The sequence below is a fragment of the Manihot esculenta genome, chromosome 14 (assembly GCF_001659605.2).
Source record: "Manihot esculenta cultivar AM560-2 chromosome 14, M.esculenta_v8, whole genome shotgun sequence".
NCBI lineage: Eukaryota > Viridiplantae > Streptophyta > Magnoliopsida > Malpighiales > Euphorbiaceae > Manihot > Manihot esculenta.
In genome coordinates, this window is record NC_035174.2 from 13,619,184 (window position 1) to 13,638,406 (window position 19,223).

General features: G+C 32.2%; 3 protein-coding genes across 5 annotated transcripts; 2 read left to right on the top strand and 1 right to left on the bottom strand.

Annotated features, from left to right (window-relative positions):
* Positions 1–693: 693 nt before the first annotated feature.
* Positions 694–5,374, top strand: LOC110600082 (translation initiation factor IF3-4, chloroplastic). Of its 2 annotated transcripts, none has more exons than XM_021736796.2 (10): positions 694–1,073; positions 1,160–1,199; positions 1,396–1,455; positions 2,294–2,346; positions 3,008–3,063; positions 3,151–3,184; positions 3,989–4,061; positions 4,165–4,257; positions 4,553–4,733; positions 5,013–5,374. In XM_021736796.2, exons 1-9 carry the CDS (start codon positions 799–801, stop codon positions 4,694–4,696), a joined length of 828 nt encoding a protein of 275 aa, XP_021592488.1. In that variant the 5' UTR covers positions 694–798; the 3' UTR covers positions 4,697–4,733; positions 5,013–5,374. The 2 variants fall into 2 exon arrangements, with proteins under 2 accessions (XP_021592488.1, XP_021592489.1); XM_021736797.2 differs by having other exon boundaries at positions 5,058–5,374.
* Positions 5,375–8,144: 2,770 nt separating this feature from the next.
* Positions 8,145–14,874, top strand: LOC110600076 (cellulose synthase A catalytic subunit 7 [UDP-forming]). 2 transcript variants are annotated; one of them, XM_043950437.1, is made up of 13 exons: positions 8,145–8,303; positions 8,414–8,609; positions 9,812–10,014; positions 10,729–10,822; positions 10,877–11,012; positions 11,365–11,631; positions 11,763–12,108; positions 12,202–12,465; positions 12,575–12,787; positions 12,905–13,112; positions 13,216–13,412; positions 13,493–13,846; positions 14,096–14,874. In XM_043950437.1, exons 1-13 carry the CDS (start codon positions 8,229–8,231, stop codon positions 14,675–14,677), a joined length of 3,135 nt encoding a protein of 1,044 aa, XP_043806372.1. In that variant the 5' UTR covers positions 8,145–8,228; the 3' UTR covers positions 14,678–14,874. The 2 variants fall into 2 exon arrangements, with proteins under 2 accessions (XP_043806372.1, XP_021592480.1); XM_021736788.2 differs by having other exon boundaries at positions 10,895–11,012.
* LOC110600077 (pentatricopeptide repeat-containing protein At4g30700) lies at positions 14,218–19,114 on the bottom strand. Its single transcript, XM_021736789.2, has 2 exons — positions 16,036–19,114; positions 14,218–14,645 (listed from the first exon to the last, which is right to left on the bottom strand). The coding sequence occupies exon 1, from the start codon at positions 18,394–18,396 to the stop codon at positions 16,060–16,062; it is 2,337 nt and encodes a 778-aa protein (XP_021592481.1). The 5' UTR covers positions 18,397–19,114; the 3' UTR covers positions 14,218–14,645; positions 16,036–16,059.
* Positions 19,115–19,223: the final 109 nt, after the last annotated feature.

Genomic DNA, 19,223 nt, shown 5'->3' on the forward strand with positions numbered 1-19,223 from the left:
GATTATATTTTTTAATCAAAATATGAACAGTTAGAGTAGTATTACGATAAATTCATTCAATAGAAATATTAATTTTAGAATCTAACAAAAATTTATAATCATTCAAAGTTAAATTTCTATATAAAATAATTTGGTAAAAATACTTTTTAAATGTCTTTGTAAATCCTGTATAAGATAATTTAGCAAAAATATTCATCTCTCAAACATAAATTATTAAAGTTTTCCAAATAAAATCACATAAAAGAGTTTTTACGAGATAAAATTTGAATAAGATTTTAAAATTGACACTGTCATTACGATTTTAAAAATCTATAATAACTAATAAATTTTCATTGAATATTACTTTTCAAAATAATCAAATCAATAAAATTTATAAAAAAATCAACCACAAAAACACCTACGACTCTTCCAAATAAATTTGAAATAAATTTAATTAAATTTATAAAAATAAGTTTAATCAAATTTTTATATTTTTATTGTCCATCAATATTTTTATCAAATAAATTTAAAATTTTAATTTTAAAATTAAAGAAGTTATAATATAATATTATTTTTTTAATAATAATATATTAATTTTTAACAATAAAGTTTTGGAATAATTTAGTTCTGAATGTGTATATACGTACTATTAATAATACAAAAAATTTGAAAAATTGTGCCAAAAATATTTATATTTAACAGTTGGAAGTCCAGCCCATGGTGTGACTCTCCCTTCCCTGAATGGATAAGAATTTCTCTCCTCAAAGCTCTTAAGTCGAAGTCAAAACTGCCACTTCTACTGCACACCGAGAAGAATCAATGGCTGGGTTCACCAGCACCAGCAGCTTTCCCTTCAATCCTTTACTTACCCCTTCGACCACCAAAACGACGTCGTCTCTATCCCCTCTCTCCTCCGGGCTCTTCGGAGTCCGCCTGAATATCTCTAAACCCGACTCTCTCATCTCTGTCTCATGCGCCTTCCCCACTTCTGTAGTCACCGCCCGTTACGGTGGCTCACGTTCTTACGGCGGTTCGCGACGGTCAAGGCAGAGTGAATCCGACGACGAGCAGGCTCTTGATATATCTAGCATTAGGTAATTGCTGGTTTTGTTGCAATTTTGTGCCATTTAGAGAAACAATGAGTTAAATTTAATTGTTGTGGATATTCTTTGTGTTTTAGGTCATCTACTGTGAGGCTCATTGATCAGCAGCAAAACATGGTCAGTGGTGACTCTTTCTTCTTCTTCTCACCTTTCTATTTGGTAGCGTAGTATGGAAAATTATGTGTAAAAACAAGAATTGTAACTTATTACAGGCCCAATTTATTAATTCTATCAGCAATCGATCAGATGGGTAACCATTTGATGGGCTTTATTATGTGCTTAGTTGGTAATGTAGCTGTGTGGGTCTGTGTAGGTTGGAGTGGTGCCTAAAAGTGAGGCAATTCAAATGGCTGAAGATGCTGAACTTGATTTGGTACGTATGCATAGTTGTTCACTTTTCAGTTATACAGAGAAGTGAGCTCCTCAAACTTGGTATGTTTTTGGTTGCTTTACGTGCTTATACCACATGATATGGAGTTCCGGTGTTGTATCAATCAATATACACGAAGCAGCTTGCTCTTGCTTTCACCTTTGCACTAGGCATTAGTGAATCCATAAAATTACAAATAGCATTTTCTTTTTTTAGTTTTTACTTGAGTAAACTTTTGTGACAGTCATCCGCAAATAATTGAAAAAAAAAGATTTTGATGTTGTTTATCCTCTCAACATATGTTTACATCCAGGGGCATTTAGTATTGTACTATCTTCAATAAAGTCACCAATTACAATTTTAAAGCTATCTACCTTATTAATTGTATACACCCAATTAATCCCTCACAATACACTGCTCATAGTAAATATATTGGGTAGTCTCTCTCATTCTCCTCTACGAATAACTGGATATATTTATTATAACTATGTTATACACCATAACTATGTTATACACCATAAAGGGTGTGTTCAACTACATAGTAATAGCTCCCTCCTTAATGGACAAAAATTAATTCTGTGTTCCTATCTCCACTTTATATGGAAGCCTCTCTTTGCAATGGTCAAAAGCCACTCTACTCAATAGGCAAAAGCCCCTCTTTTCAATTGCCAAAGCTGTAATCTTTCCATAATTCTCTTATTTATGATGTTAGGCTCTTCAATTTCATCTAATTGAGAATGTTAAAGTTAGAATAATAGAAGAGAGAAGAGAAAATAACATTAGAAGACTTATGTGTTTCGGCTATGAGAGCCTATAACATTTCATTCTGTTATTTTTGCAGGTGATATTATCACCAGATGCAGATCCTCCAGTTGTCAGAATAATGGATTACAAGTATGATGTTCTTGCACCTTATTTTTATATAATACACATGAAAGCAGTGTGTGTTTATAGTTATAGTAAAATATTGTATATGTTCTATGTTTTTTGCTGCTTCTACTATTGGAGACAATCATGGTTGCAATTTGTATGAGGGAATAATACTATTTAGTCTTTATAGTTTAGTGAAACTAACTGCTTAATTCCTCTATTTTCAAAAATATGCTAAATAATCCCTGCCTTTCAAACTGTTAAATATTTAGTCTCTCCTGTTTATTGCAGGGACTAAATAAGTCTTATTTTGAAATTATAGGGACTAAATAATTATGTTTTGAAATTATAGATTTTAATTAGAAATTTAGAAATAACGGCATTTTAGTCATTTTACACACATTGATGGCTTAGATAGATGGAAAGACTAAATAGTTAAGAGTTTGAAAAGATGTGAACTATTTAATGTGTTTTTAAAAATAGAGGGAATAAGTAATCAGTTTCACTGAACTATAAGGACTAAATAGTAAATTTCCTTTTGTATTAACAAGCAAAAATTTACTTGTTCTGTGTAATTGTGTAAAATCTAGACAATAGCTGGTATAGTATGTCAAGTTATATGGATCATGTTTTTTTACTTTTCCAAATAGAATGTGCAATGATACTTGCTTTACTTCTTTATCAGCAAATACAGATATGAATTGCAGAAGAAGAAGAAAGGACAGCAGAAGAAAAGTGCTGGTGAATGTTTAATCTGTTGTAATGCTTGATGCATTTGTGATGTGCATTAAATCTGTATACTGACAAAAGTGTGCTCTTGCATGTCAGCAACTCGCATGGATCTTAAGGAACTTAAGATGGGGTAAGTAAAGAGTTTTATCATGTCATTTCATGTTCTATTTTATCCACAATCTCAATTCCTCAATATGTATGTTCCTTCAAGATTCTGATTTTTGTTAGCCCATTAGTTGAGTCTTTCCATTGATTGCTACAAAACATGACATCCTTGACGTGTTTCACACTGATTACCATGCTGTTAAATATCCATGTGAAAACTTATGCATCAAAGTGAGTGACTGAAGGCTTGAAATTATATGATAGTAGAGAGAAAGCTGAAAACTTGTTATTATCCTAGTCATGTAGAGTTTATGCCTGCTATCATCCAAGGCATGTAACTTACTGCTGTGGCAATTTGAATACAAATGATTGTCAATCATTGACATATTTTACATATGCCTATATCACTTGAGTGGTAAGGAGCTCGATGTTGGGAAAAGTTTCATGAAGTTAAGGTTATCTAGACTGGATTCTTGGCTCTGCAAATATTTTGTCCTTCATCTTTGCCAGTCTTAATTCCTGTTTTTCTTTTTTATCCAACTATTGATCTTTTCATTTCTGGTGGTAGAGCTACAAGATATTGAGCTCCTGTGCAACTTTTAGCCTCTGTATTGTGGATTGGACCTTTATGCATGTGCTGTTGGTCTGCTAATGTTGGAAAAAGATTGGTATACTAACCTTTGATTCAAAATTCATGTACGAGTTTCAAATTGTTTGATTATGTGGTTTGAAAGCTATTGGTATACAAACACATCAGACTTGTTTTTGTAGCCATTTTCAATCATTACTTTAAAAATGTTTTTGTTTTGTCATTAATTTTTGTTAACAGTTACAACATTGATCAACATGATTACGATGTACGATTGAGAGCTGCTCGGAAGTTTTTAAAAGATGGAGATAAGGTTGTTGAAGAATATTCCTTTTATTGCTAGTATATCTGTGCATGCTCAAATTCTGAATCTAGGATGAACTTTTCATTTGATTGATATACTGTACTTCTTTCAGGTTAAGGTCATAGTGAACTTGAAAGGTCGTGAAAATGATTTTAGAAATATTGCTATTGAGCTAATCAGACGTTTCCAGAATGATGTTGGGGAGGTACTCTGGACTTGTATCTATGATTTTTATATGGTTGAATGGCTTATAAAATTCAGGAAGAAATAATGATATGCAGCATATTCTGAAAATCTTATGTTATGATACTTATTTTGAGGTCAAACAGGAGGAAAAATGATAAAAGAAAAATGAACCACATAAAATTATTGTCTTTTTTCCTTAGAGGTTTCTGAATTGGGCTTGGCTGGGTCTACTCATATCAAGATAACCTAATTCAATAAAAACCATACAAAATTGTAGTCTTCATCTAACTTTCGTTTGATTCTGCAAATTGTAGCTTGCAACTGAGGAAAGCAAGAACTTCAGGGATAGAAATATATTTATTACTTTGGTACCAAATAAGGCTGTGCTATCAAAAACACAGGATCCACCAAAGAAAAGAGACAAGTCAGCCGTAAATGAAGTGTCAGCTGGTGTGTGAGTTCTCTGGGAGTTTTCCTGAGGGGAATGGTTGGCAGGTACTCTTCTTCTTCTTAATTTTCCCCCCTCTGAGCTTATGTGCAGCCTAGTGTAATACAACATGCTTTCCATATTTTTACAGCATTAGTAACTTCCATGTTTAATTAATTCTGTTATCAGCTAGGACTGGATTTGTTTAATTATTTTTTATTTATTTTTGCATTACAAGTCTGAATCCAGATTAGGGTGCTCTATAATGTTAAGACATAGAGCTTATAGTAAATTTATGAATGCTATGAGACTGCCATTCCAAGGGTGGTGTTCTTCATTCTCTCCAGGTTGATGTAACTAAAAATTTGCCATTTTATGTCAAACACGAGAAGGTCTGAGTTTGCGAGCTTGAGGAAAAGTGAATGGAAAGGTCAGTCATGTGTCGGTTCTGGTGAATCACAAAACCAATATGAAAGGAGTATAAAGTTTTCTCCTGGGAGTATTGCACACAGATGAATGCATTCAATCAGCTTATGGCAAAGCAACAAAGCAGAGAAGTAAGCTGAGAAAGTTGATCGAGTAATATACATTTTCTTGGTTTGTATGCCATGGTTAACTAGAAATCTTGACATGAAAAGCTATTAGTAGGCTGTAAAAGGTGTCAGTATGTAACTTTGATTATAAAATAAGTTAATATTCGTCACCAAAAGTGTGTCTGTGTGAGAGATGAGAGAGAGAGAGAGAGAGAGAAAGAGAGAGAAAGAGAGAGACCTGATAAGTGCAAAATGGTAAGGCGGAGGAGGAGGAGGAGGAATTAAAGTAGGAGGGAATACTCTGTCTGGATGGGGAGGCTTCAACTTACCCAACTAACGATTTGAAGTTGCCTTAGATGCTAAGTTCTTGCTGCTCAAGCATTGCTCTTTCACATATTTTTCAGCTTCCATAACCTGCTAACGGACAACTCCACTTTGAAAATAATGAATCATTTTATTTTCTGGGTTCAGAAATATGGGAAAATTGGTAAAAACATTAAAGATGGGTATGCCATTTATGATGGTTTACCCATACTTGTGAATAATTGCTGAATTTGGAGAAAAGAGTTTGTCTTGAAAATTACTCATTGGTTTATCATTTAATATAGGTATATCTATATGAAACACTGTGATACTAGGTAATTACTCTTTCCTCGTCATTTAACATTAATGTTCAACCTATACAAATTAATTAACACTCTTATTAATTTGTTGGAGAGTCGATTCTTCTTCCCACACTAAACACCAAAAATTGAGTTTATCCATCTCTTGAAGTAAAATAAAATAAAATTTTATATGATGGAATTAAATAAAATTATAATAGTTGATTTATATGTTATTATAGTTTCAGAAAAGAAAATATAAAATAATTTTAAAATAATTAAAAATAAAAAATAAATAAAAATTATGAAACGGAGAAGAATATTCGACTGTTATTTTACTAAAATTTATCTAAATAATAATGTAACATTAAAGAATGAAGCTCGTCCTATGCGGATTAGAGTTTTTTTTAGCTATTAATTATATATTAAATGGATGTAATTGAAAAAAAAATAATTTTTTTTACAAAAACTAGCATTGGTATGACGATATGTTTTCCCTATCCTCACCCAAAATTAAAATGTTATAAATGCGAGTAGATTTTTTCAATTTCAGTGAGATAATTATGATTTATTTGAACAATTTATTTTATAAAAAAGAATTTAAATAAATTTAGAAAAAATGTTGGATAATTTTAATTTCTTTTAAAATAAAATTATTATCCTCTTATCAGAATAAAAATTTCCATAAAATTTAATTCAATTATTTTCTATTAATTTTTTTATTTGAAATAGAAAATTTTATTATTTTTTAGCTTAAAAAATGAAATTATATATAATTTTATAAGAATTCATTAAAATTTTGTAATTATGACTGTGGGTATAAATTAAAAAGAATTAATTTTTTTTATTTAAAACAAAATAATTGATAGTAAATAAAATCAATTAAATTAAAATTTTAAAAAATTCATGATATCAACCGTATGTGTATGAGATTTTGTGTGCCATTTTAAAATAAGCATCCATTTGTACTAAAATTACAAATTAGTCAGTTTGAGTCTGTCATACCCATAAGTCATCTAATGAATACATTCTGCTTATTAGATATAGATGAAATTTATATAAAATTTATTTTTATTTTTAATAACATTAATTAAATTTTATTTCTTCTCATATTACATTGAATTAACCGAAAAGAGTTATTTAATTATTGTTATTTTTTTTATAAGAGATTATAAAATTGAATAATAATAATAAGTAAATTGTATAATGAAAAATAATCGATTTATTTAAAAAAATTTATTATCAAAATATTAATCTCATAGTTGATAATTAAAGAAATTCTAACTGGAAACTTTTCGTTTTCTTTCTTTCCTTTATTTTTTTTATAATTGAATTTATCAAAATATAAATTCTTCTTTTTTCCAAAATAATTTTTATAGTTATATACTATTCATATGTATATTTTCATTTCTTTTTCCTTCATCAAATGGGTTATAGTTGCTAGCATTATTAATGGATTAGGATAAATTAAAAAAAATATAATAATGTTGAAAAGGTAAAATTTAGGATTTTTTTAGTAGGAAATTATGAATATTTAGACTCCAACATGATCTATCGTACGAGTAAGATAAATGAAATAATGATTATGGAGGGAATTTTCAATTTCTAATTTTCTTTTTCTTTTTTCTATATGACTACACCTATTCCAAATTTATTTATTTGAAATTTTAAATTTAACTTATTAAAAATTAAAATGCTATTAGAATATTTTCTTCATTCGTAAAATTACTATTGAATCAGTAATTTTAATCACTCGTTCATAATTTTTATTTTTTTAAAATCGACTATTCATCTTATCATAAAAAAATATCAAATTAAATATACCTAGATATCACCAATCCCACTAATTAATAAATATACCGTTAATTAAAAATCACACTTACGCCAACCTACTAATTTTTTTTTTATCCCACTGAAATCTTTCAAAATTACAATATTTTAATAAATTTCATATTTTTGAAAAATTCATTTTAAACACCTATTAATATTTAAAATTAAATAAATAATAAAGTCTAATATTTTATTTTATACTTAGTATATTAATAATTATTATTTTTGTTGCAAGTTAAAAAGTGAATTTTCTGTTTTTTATATAAATAAATAAATAAAAGTTAGCTAAAAAATTATCAAAAAACGAATAGATGGCTGTTGAAGAAAAGAAATTCAAATAAAAATAGAAGAGAGAAGTAGTAGAAGGGTATAAGGTAGTTGAGAAAAAAAAAAAAAAAAAAAAAGACGAAGCTTAGCTTTACGGCAATGGCGACTCTGCAACCACCGCCCACCATCACCACCACCACCCCACCACCTCTCTTAACACACTTTAGGTGAGAGAGACAGACATCTCATATCCTACCTTTTTCATTCATAAAAAAGAAACTCTCCTTCTCCTCTCACCCCTAACCCCATTTCTCTCTTCTCTCCATTCACCATGGAAGCCAGCGCTGGTCTCGTTGCCGGCTCTCACAACCGCAATGAGCTCGTCGTCATTCATGGACATGAAGAGGTAAAAACACCAGCTTTTATCGTATGCATGCATGTTTATTTTAAATTTTCATGTTAATGCAAAGATCATGAGCTCGTTTTGCTGGGCTCATTGGTTTTGTGTTTGTGCAGCCTAAGCCTTTGAAGAACTTGGATGGTCAATTTTGCGAGATTTGTGGTGATCAAATTGGCTTAACGGTGGATGGAGATCTGTTTGTGGCTTGTAATGAATGTGGGTTTCCAGTTTGTAGGCCTTGCTATGAGTATGAAAGAAGGGAAGGAACTCAAGTTTGTCCTCAATGCAAAACTAGATACAAGCGTCTCAAGGGTATATTTGCAAATTATTTTTTTATGAGAGGGTATACATGCAATTATTAATAAAAAAATTTACTAGAGAAATTTATTGATTAATTGCTTTCTCGGTTTTGAAATATTGGAACATTGTTAAGGTATTAAAAAATAAGAGTGGTGTCATCCCTTCGGTTAATTTTTATTGTTCCAAAAATTAACAGAAGAAAAAGGGTTAAAGAAAAAAAAAAACAGTTATGGAGAACAAAATTGTTTTTAAAATTTTTTGTATTGATTTTTAAATTTTTTATTAATTTTTATCTATTTTTAATGAAAAAAAAATAAAAAGACTATTTCATTGGTAAAAAAAATAAAAGTCATTTTAATAATTTTTTAAAAATAGAAAATAATTTGTAAACGATGGTAATATTATTAAATAAATCTCTCTTAAAAAATTTATTAATTAGTCATTTTATTAGTTTTGTTCGTTAAACAATTTACTATTTAATTTTTATGAAAAAATTTATTAATTAATTTTTTAAATTTATAAAAAGGATAATAATTAGTTCTTTTATATTAAATGTATTTAAAATTTTTTTACAACACTTAATAGTTAAAAATGACTTTAACTATTTATTTTTTATGAGAAAATTTATTAATTAATTTTTAAAATTTATAAAAAGTATAATAATTAGTTCTTTTATATTAAATGCATTTAAACTTTTTTTACAACACTTAATAGTTAAAAATGACGGAAGAACTAATTAATAAATTTTTTAAAGCGTTAAGGATTTTTTCATATATTTTTTTAAAATAAAAGATTAATTTCGTTGATTTTTATGAGTTATTAAAAAAAATTCACCGATTAAGTATTTTATTATTTAATTTTTATAATATCAAAAAAATTAATTAATTAATTTTTTTTATTTGTAAAAATTTTAATAATTAATCTCTTTGTATTAAAAAGTATTTTAAAATTTTTTTATAACACTGAATAGCTAAAAATAATAAAATGATTAATTAGTATTTTTTAAAAATATTAATAATATTTTAATTTAATAATACTTAATAATTAAAAATAAAGCGACGAACTAGTATTTTTTTTAATATTAATAATATTTTAATTTATTTTTTAATATTCAAAGACTAATTTTTCGACTAAATAATGCTTTTCCCTTATCAATATTGTTGTGGGCTTTTTGATCATTTTCCAATCTGATTTTTGTAATAAATTTGCACCAGGAAGTGCCAGGGTTGCAGGAGATGATGATGAAGAGGACGTGGATGATATAGAACATGAGTTCAATATTGAAGATGAGGAAGACAAGAACAATCATCTAACTGAGGCTATGCTTTATGGGAAGATGACATATGGAAGAGGTCGTGATGATGAGGAAAATAGCCAATTCCCACCGGTGATTGCTGGTGGAGTCAGATCTAGACCAGTAAGCAACGCGTCCAGTCTTTTCTTTACAATTTCTTTTAGATGATTCAGTTCCTGCTTGCAACTTCACCACTAGGGTGTAAACTGAAAATCACTTCCGTATCAAATCCTAAATTATTTAAATTTATGTATATTAGTTAATACTTTTCATTTTGAAGAATTAACATTTCTAAAAAATATTTAAAATTTAATTTTTAAATGAAAATATATAAAAAAAATTTATATGTTATTATTATTCTATATTTTATATTAAATTAATTTTTTATATAAACCAATTTGATAATGAATACGAATTAAACTATAATTATAAATAAATAATTTTTAAATATGAATCCATCCCGATATTCGTCTTATTAGAATTTGGTCGAATAAAAATATTCTGACTCATTTGTTTTTAATTATAGCATGTAAAAATTATAAAATTTTATATATTTATAAATTTTACTATATAAAGCTTGTTTAAGTACATTCACAAGTTTAGCGGTAAATGTATTTGAGTAAATATAAGAGATTTTAAATTTTATTCCCCAAATTTTCAATCTCCATTTAAAAAAAAACCTTTGTTTAAGCAGTAATTTCCTTTAAAATAATGACAATTTTAATTATAAAATACAGTAGGATTTATTATAAAATATGATAGTGCCATTACAAAATTAAAATGGGTGTACTAAGAATTTTCCTTTTAAATAATAATTAACACAGCAAATTAATGCAGGTGAGTGGAGAGTTTCCTATTGGATCTCATGGAGAACAGATGTTGGCATCTTCAGTTCATAAACGAGTGCATCCATATCCAGTTTCTGAGCCTGGTACTATACATTCATTGGTTGAAAGGATTGATTAATTATCACAATTTTTCACAGTTTTGTCAAATTTGATAGGAAGTGGAAGATGGGATCATGAGAAGAAAGAGGGAGGTTGGAAAGAGAGGACGGATGACTGGAAACTGCAGCAAGGCAATCTTGGACCTGAACCTGATGATGATCTTGATGCTGTTATGTGAGTCTCCACTTTCCCAAGAGATTATTCACGCTACCATCAATATAAAAATTATTTTTACAATAATATTAATTTTGGTGTTAAAAAATTAATATATATTTTTATTATAAGCAAACTAGAGAAGAAATATATATATATATATATATTATAAACCATCTGCCGTTCAAAACACACTGATTCGACTAATTCAGATTTATACCAAACAGACCCAAGAGTTCCAAATTTTTAAAAGAGTTTTATCCTCGAGAATTATATATTATATGAATTATCATATTTGACCGTTGAAGGTAAGTGCATAATAGTAATGGCTATTGATTTGATAACATAATGTGTAAACCAATGACGGGTGCAGGTTAGATGAGACGAGGCAGCCACTGTCAAGGAAAGTACCAATAGCATCAAGCAAGATCAACCCATATAGAATGATAATAGTGGCTCGACTTGTGATATTGGCATTGTTTCTTCGCTATAGAATAATGAATCCAGTGCATGATGCAATTGGCCTGTGGCTAACTTCTATCATCTGCGAAATCTGGTTTGCATTTTCATGGATTCTTGATCAGTTCCCCAAGTGGCTCCCCATTGATCGTGAGACCTATCTTGATCGCCTCTCTCTCAGGTATCATATATAGTTCTACCATTTTCATGCAATACAACTCTCTTTATACGTAACCTTTTTAACGTGAGAAAAATATAAAAGAAGTACATGTGATTTGATCGATTTTTCATTTTGAGGTATGTGGTTTACAGGTATGAGAGGGAAGGTGAGCCAAATATGCTAGCTCCAGTTGATTTCTTTGTGAGTACTGTGGATCCCATGAAGGAACCTCCACTTGTAACTGCAAATACATTATTGTCAATATTGGCTGTGGATTACGCAGTAGAAAAGGTCTCATGCTATCTCTCAGATGATGGTGCTTCCTTGTGTACCTTTGAAGCTCTGTCTGAAACTGCTGAATTTGCTCGAAAATGGGTACCATTCTGCAAGAAATTTAACATAGAGCCTCGAGCTCCTGAGATGTACTTTGCTTTAAAGGTTGATTATCTCAAGGACAAAGTCCAGCCGACCTTTGTTAAAGAACGTAGAGCTATGAAGGTTTGAAACTAGGCTCTTCATACCCTCTATATTAAGGGCAGAGCTTGGAGCAGTTTTAGCTGATGAATATGTGATAATTTTTTGTGTTGACAGAGAGAATATGAAGAATTCAAGGTTAGGGTAAATGCAATTGTAGCAAAAGCACAGAAAGTTCCTCCAGAGGGATGGATCATGCAAGATGGTACTCCATGGCCTGGAAATAATACCAGAGATCACCCTGGAATGATTCAAGTGTTTCTTGGTCACAGTGGAGGTCATGATGTTGAAGGAAATGAGTTACCTCGTCTTGTTTACGTGTCTCGTGAGAAGAGGCCTGGTTTTGCACATCACAAGAAAGCTGGTGCCATGAATGCCCTGGTAATTAATTAATAAACTTGCAGAAGATCTCACTATCTTCTATTTGATTTAGCTTCAGCTTTGCAAGGCTTGCTTATTTTTTTTCTCTTTTCTGCTTTGCAATTTCCAGGTTCGCGTCTCTGCTGTACTTACCAATGCTCCTTTCATGCTGAACTTGGATTGTGATCACTATGTCAACAACAGCAAAGCAGTCAGGGAAGCCATGTGCTTCTTGATGGATCCTCAGATAGGAAAGAAAGTTTGCTATGTACAGTTCCCTCAAAGATTCGACGGTATTGACAGACACGATCGATATGCAAACAGAAACACAGTCTTCTTTGATGTGAGTCCTTTCTTTAAAATAAATAAATCTGCTCCATGTTTTTGATCATGTAAGTATATAAATTGTGCAGGATGAAGTATCAAATGATGTACCTGTCTTGATTCTGTGTTCCTGCAGATTAACATGAAAGGTCTAGATGGAATTCAGGGTCCTGTATATGTCGGGACAGGATGCGTTTTCAAAAGACAAGCCTTGTATGGGTATGAACCTCCAAAGGATCCCAAGCGCCCAAAGATGGTTACCTGTGACTGTTGCCCATGTTTCGGACGCCGCAAAAAGAATCAATCTAAGAAAGGAGCCAATGGAGACGCTATAAATCTTGAAGGTTTGTAAACATTCATAGCTCAGTGATCAATCTCTTAATGTTGCTTCATAAAGCTTCTTATTCCCTCGATTGTCATTTCTGTGCTCTATCATTTCTTTTGCAGGAATGGATGATGACAAGCAACTTTTGATGTCCCAGATGAATTTTGAGAAGAGATTTGGACAGTCCGCAATTTTTGTAACTTCAACTTTAATGGAAGAAGGTGGTGTCCCTCCTTCCTCAAGTCCTGCAGCTCTGCTTAAAGAAGCCATTCATGTGATTAGCTGTGGCTATGAGGACAAAACCGACTGGGGAACTGAGGTAATAATGACAGCAAACACTTCATAGCTCTTCTAGGTACTAAATTGATCTTTTGATTAACGTTATGTTTGCCTATGCAGCTCGGATGGATTTATGGTTCAATTACAGAGGATATCCTTACAGGTTTCAAGATGCATTGTCGCGGCTGGAGATCCATATACTGCATGCCAAAGAGACCTGCATTTAAAGGTTCAGCTCCCATCAATCTGTCTGATCGGCTCAACCAAGTACTTAGGTGGGCCCTTGGTTCAGTTGAGATCTTCTTTAGTCGTCACAGCCCTGTATGGTATGGCTACAAGGAAGGAAAGCTCAAGTGGCTTGAGAGATTTGCATATGTCAACACAACCGTCTATCCTTTCACCTCCTTGCCACTTCTTGCATATTGTATCTTGCCTGCGATCTGCTTGCTGACAGATAAATTCATCATGCCAGAGGTAATGATATAATTGAATTTTCTCCAGTGAATCTTTATGAGTACAAAATTCATGCATAGCTTTAGAAGGCACAAAAATCAAAATAGATCTTATGATCAGCATAAATTATTAACATGACACGCATGAGATTGATAAGAACTCCACGAATATTTTAGTAGATTAGTTTTCATATTCCACGTTCGCATGAGAATAGCATGTACTGGTTTGTTTGATAATATTTAACTTGTTTCTTATTTTATTACAATCCAGATAAGCACCTTTGCAAGTCTGTTCTTCATTGCTTTATTCATATCAATCTTTGCAACTGGTATTCTTGAGCTAAGATGGAGTGGGGTGAGCATCGAAGAATGGTGGAGAAATGAGCAATTTTGGGTCATTGGTGGTGTATCAGCTCACCTCTTTGCTGTTGTGCAAGGTCTTCTGAAGGTTTTAGCTGGTATTGACACGAATTTCACAGTTACATCCAAGGCAACCGATGATGAAGAGTTTGGAGAACTATATGCTTTTAAATGGACAACCCTACTGATACCTCCAACTACCATCCTAATCATCAACCTTGTCGGAGTTGTTGCTGGAGTCTCAGATGCTATAAACAATGGATCCCAATCATGGGGACCATTATTTGGGAAGCTCTTCTTTGCCTTCTGGGTGATTGTCCATCTCTACCCATTCCTGAAAGGTCTGATGGGAAGGCAAAACAGGACACCTACCATTGTTGTTATCTGGTCTGTTCTCTTGGCTTCAATCTTCTCCCTGCTTTGGGTTCGAATAGACCCATTTGTCATGAAAACCAGGGGACCTGACACCAAGCAATGTGGAATCAACTGTTAAGAAGTTTGTTCGATATGTGCATCTCTGGAAGATACATGTACATTCTTGCTTTTACAACTATATCAAATATGATGTATGAGTTAACAAAATGCAGATGCACAAGGACACCTACAGAAAAATTTCTTGTGCAGCATTTTGCAATGTACCAAGTTTTGTAACTGAAGTGAAAGATTTGATTCTTCTGTTATTTTTTTTCACACCAACTTACCCAAGGATTGCAGAATAATTCCAAGTTTCACACCACTATTTAATTGGGAAATAAAATTTAATTTCTAAAGAATAAGAAATAGAATAGAGGGTCCCATATAAAAGGTCTTTAACAGTTCAATGTGGAAGCAACCTTCTGAAGTATACTCGTTTATTCAAGGAGAAGCTTTTATTTATTTATTTATTTTACCTGGAGGTTGTTATCTGAAGGACATTTATCCTATAGTATTATCCTCATCTGCAAAGCAGTGGACCTATGCTTATCTTTTTTTTTAAAAAAAAAAAAAAAAAAACAGAAACGAAATTTTAACCTCCGGAAAGTCTGCTAAAGACAATAAGGAAAAGCAACATAAGTAAGATTTCAGGTATGTTTTGAAAACATTTTCCCCCCTAACCATCTTAATATTAAAAGTTAACATTAAAAAGAAAAGGATAAATCACAAAACTCCTTGACTTTCCTTCTTTTTTTTGGTGCTATCAAAGTGAATTAAATGGCCCTTAACTTTTGTATTAATATACTTTTAACAATTTTGTCAAAATTATGTGCACTTTAGTCTCTAACTTTTAAAATGAAACAATCAGTGGTCCTTGAAATTTTTAAAACGACAACCCTTAGTACATAAATAAAGGGACTGAAGTGCATAGCACTTCGGCAAAAAAAAAGTGCATAGCATGTGAAAACTCTGGAACTAAATAGTTGTTTCATTTAAAAACCAAGAATAAAATTGTATATAATTTTAAGGAGAGGACAAAAGTTAAATGGATTAGAAAGTTGGTATTCATCTCAGTTTTAGAAAACAGGGACTTGATAGAGTATTTTACCTAAAGTTTTAGAAAACAGGGACTCGATTGTGCATTTTACCCAAAGTCTTTGTTTTTCCCTGCATTGTACACAATACAATAAGAGAAGAAAACCAATGTTTCCTAATTGGATAATGCATGCACACCCAGGAAAATTTTGCACGTTGAAGCATGCTTGACCTTTTTACCATGAGGAAAGGAAAATTGACTCTAGAAATGACTGGTTTTGAATTCAAATATAAAATATGAAAATGAAAACCAGTTATGAACAAAACCAGTTTTGTTGTCCCGTTTTTATCACTGCTATGTAATCAACATAAATGTGCAAGACGAGATGATAGCATACATACCATAATAATGTACCAACGGATTTTTCACCAATAGTCTCCACAGGAACACACACCATCCTTGAAATGATGGAACCTTTTGGCATCTCTTACCACAATAACCCTCTCTGTAATCTTAGATATAAATTTAGTTGCTGTATGACAATCTAAACAAACCCTGAGATTCTTAATGATCCTAATTTCAGTTCCAGGTTCAGTAGAGATAAGGCCAAAAACAATAGCTAACTTCTCACTGTGAACCTTCATCATTAGTTCCTTCTCTTCCACCTCCACATCATGCAAAGCAGTATCAGTCTCTGTCTGAAATCCAGCCTCTTTCATCTTTGCAGTCAAATTATCAAGCCCCGCATAGATTGCTTTTGATTGTGGATGGGACTGATCACCAGATGTGAAGACATGTGGAACCTGGCCAACCTCAATTAAGGTGCAGCCTGGAGTCTTTATCAGCTTTCTACTCTTAGCTGTTTGTCTCACTAAAGCAGCTTGTGGATAGTTTTTCTCGCTGGAGTAAATGTTTGACATTAAGACATAGTAACCCATGTTTTGCGTGTCCAATTCAAATAGCTGTTGTGAAGCCACACGGCCTAGGCTAGCGTCCTTGTGAATCATGCAAGCACCAAGCAATGCACCCCACACAGGTGGACCTGGTTCAACTGGCATTCTCTTGATAAACTGCAAAGCAACCTCTAATTTTCCTGCTCGCCCAAGGATGTCAACCATGCATGCATAATGCTCAGGTAAAGGTTCAAACCCATAGTCATTGACCATGCAATGGAAAACTTTATCGCCTTCTCTTACTAAGCCAGCATGACTGCAAGCATACAATGCAGAAAGAAAAGTGACTCTAGTTGGTGGAATACCAGAATTCAACATCTCATAAAAGAGTTCTAGAGCTTCCTGCCCATGGCCATGGATACCGTATCCAGAAATCATGGCATTCCAAGTTACCTCATTCTTCTCAGGCATTGATTCAAATAATTGCCGAGCCTCTAAAATGCTCCCACACTTTGCATACATGTCGATTAAAGCAGTTGAAACATATATATTAGACTCAATGCTCTTATTCTTAACTACACCATGTACCCACTTTCCTAGACTCAAGGCTCCAAGTTGAGCACAGGCGGAAAGAATACTTGTAACTGTGACAGAATTTGGACTGACATTAGACATCTGCATTTCTTGAAAAAGAGAAATTGCTCTTTCTGTTAAACCATTTTGAGTATAACCTGATATCATGGCATTCCAAGAAGCTAAAGTTTTCTCTGAAGATACATCAAAAAGTTGTCGTGCTGATTCCATTTCATTTAATCTACAATATACTGTGGTCAAGGCAGTTGAAACAGAAGAATTTGAAACAGTACCAGATTTCACACAAAAACCATGAATGCAGTTAGTAAGATATAAATGACCAAAAGGAGAATATACAGGAATCAATCCCACAATTGAGCTTGAATTAACCTTCTCTCCAGAAGCAACCAATTCTTTAAACAACCCCACTGAAGATTCTATCTCTCCATTGTAAGTAAATCCTGAAATCATAGCATTACAAGATATCAAATCTTTTCTGCCAATATCCCTAAACAAAAGGTTTGCTCTCTCAACGTTCCCACATTTGGAGTACAATGAAATCAAACCCGTAAGCAAAGAAATATGAGAATGAAAGCCAAACTTTACTGCCAAGCATTGAATCTGCATCCCTAATCTCAACTTCTGTAATTCTGCCACAGCTGGCAACACTGCTATCAGTGTAGTTGAATCAAACTGGGGGCCGTCACCTGAAACCATATCCCAGAAACGTCTGACGGAATCCTCATAACAACATACCCTCACCAAACCAGAAATTACCGTATTACACAAAACAGTATCTCTATTAGACAACCTATCGAACACCTTGAGCGCTGAATCTTCCCTAAAGAGTTTAAAGTGCATATCGACAAGAGTAGAACCAACATATAAGTCTGAACCAAAACCATCAACAATAGCCTTCGCCTGCAGCAACAATCCAACCCTCGCATCCCCAAAACTCGTGGCAGCTGAAATAACAAAAGCATAAGTGAAGTTATCAGGATGAAGATCAGGCCTTGTTCTCAAATGGGTAAAGAGCGAAATAGCCTGCAAAGGCTGGAAATTGTCAGAGAAGCCCTTGATGAGGACATTGAGGAGGAAAATGTCGGGTTTTGGGATGGAAAAGAAGATGGAACGTGCGTGGGAAGTGGAGTTGAAGTCGAAGAACTTGTGGGTAAGTTTGGTGGCAGCTGCAATGTCGGTGTGGAGACCGTGGATGAGGAGCTGAGCGTGGATTTGGGTTAGGTGAGACAGAGAGGTGGCTCTGTTGAGAAGATTGAGGAAGAAGTAGCGGGACATCTGAATGTGTTTATTTTTGGGAGAAGGCTGAAGACGGGATTTAATAGAATCCTACCGTTAAATAGGATCTCAAAGTGGCGGGAAGCAGACACTCTTATCTATGTGTAGTGTCATTTGGGTTAATTTCACCCTAGCCCATCATTTAATTTTAATTTACTGGTTTATAAATGAATTTTATTTATTATCCTGGATTTAAATAACATAAATATATTTTTCATTTTAAATTGTATTATTCAATTTAATATAGGTTAAGTATTTATGTATTTTATTAATTCGTGTTTAAAATTGTCACCACTAAACATGCAATGCCCATGAAACGTAGCGCTAATCGAAGCAAAAACAGAAAGGTGGCCACATGCATGTCATTCAATCACCAAATCCATCTGAGTACCAGGATGATCTTCAGTTAGGTTTCATACTGGTGATGGAAGAAATTCACCTTAGATAGATATGAAATTATCTGCTGAGGAAAAAGCTTTGATATCATGTTTATCATTTACATTGGCTTTAGTAGTTTGTTGTTTTGTTCTCTTTGTGTTGTAGCATTAACCTTAATCCTTCTAATGAAATTAATCAAGAAAATGTAATCCTTATATTTAGGAATACAATTAATATAAACACTCAAGAGTTTAACTTTCCTTATCAGATTTAGTTTAGAGGATAAAGTAGGGATAGTAGTTATAATGGGTCTAATTTTCCCATTAAAATTAAATTTTAATTAAAATACTGAAACTTAATTATATAAAAATTTTAAATTATATAATTGAAATATTTAATTATCTCTTACTTAAATAATAATTTTAATTAAGAATTTTTAGATAATTAAA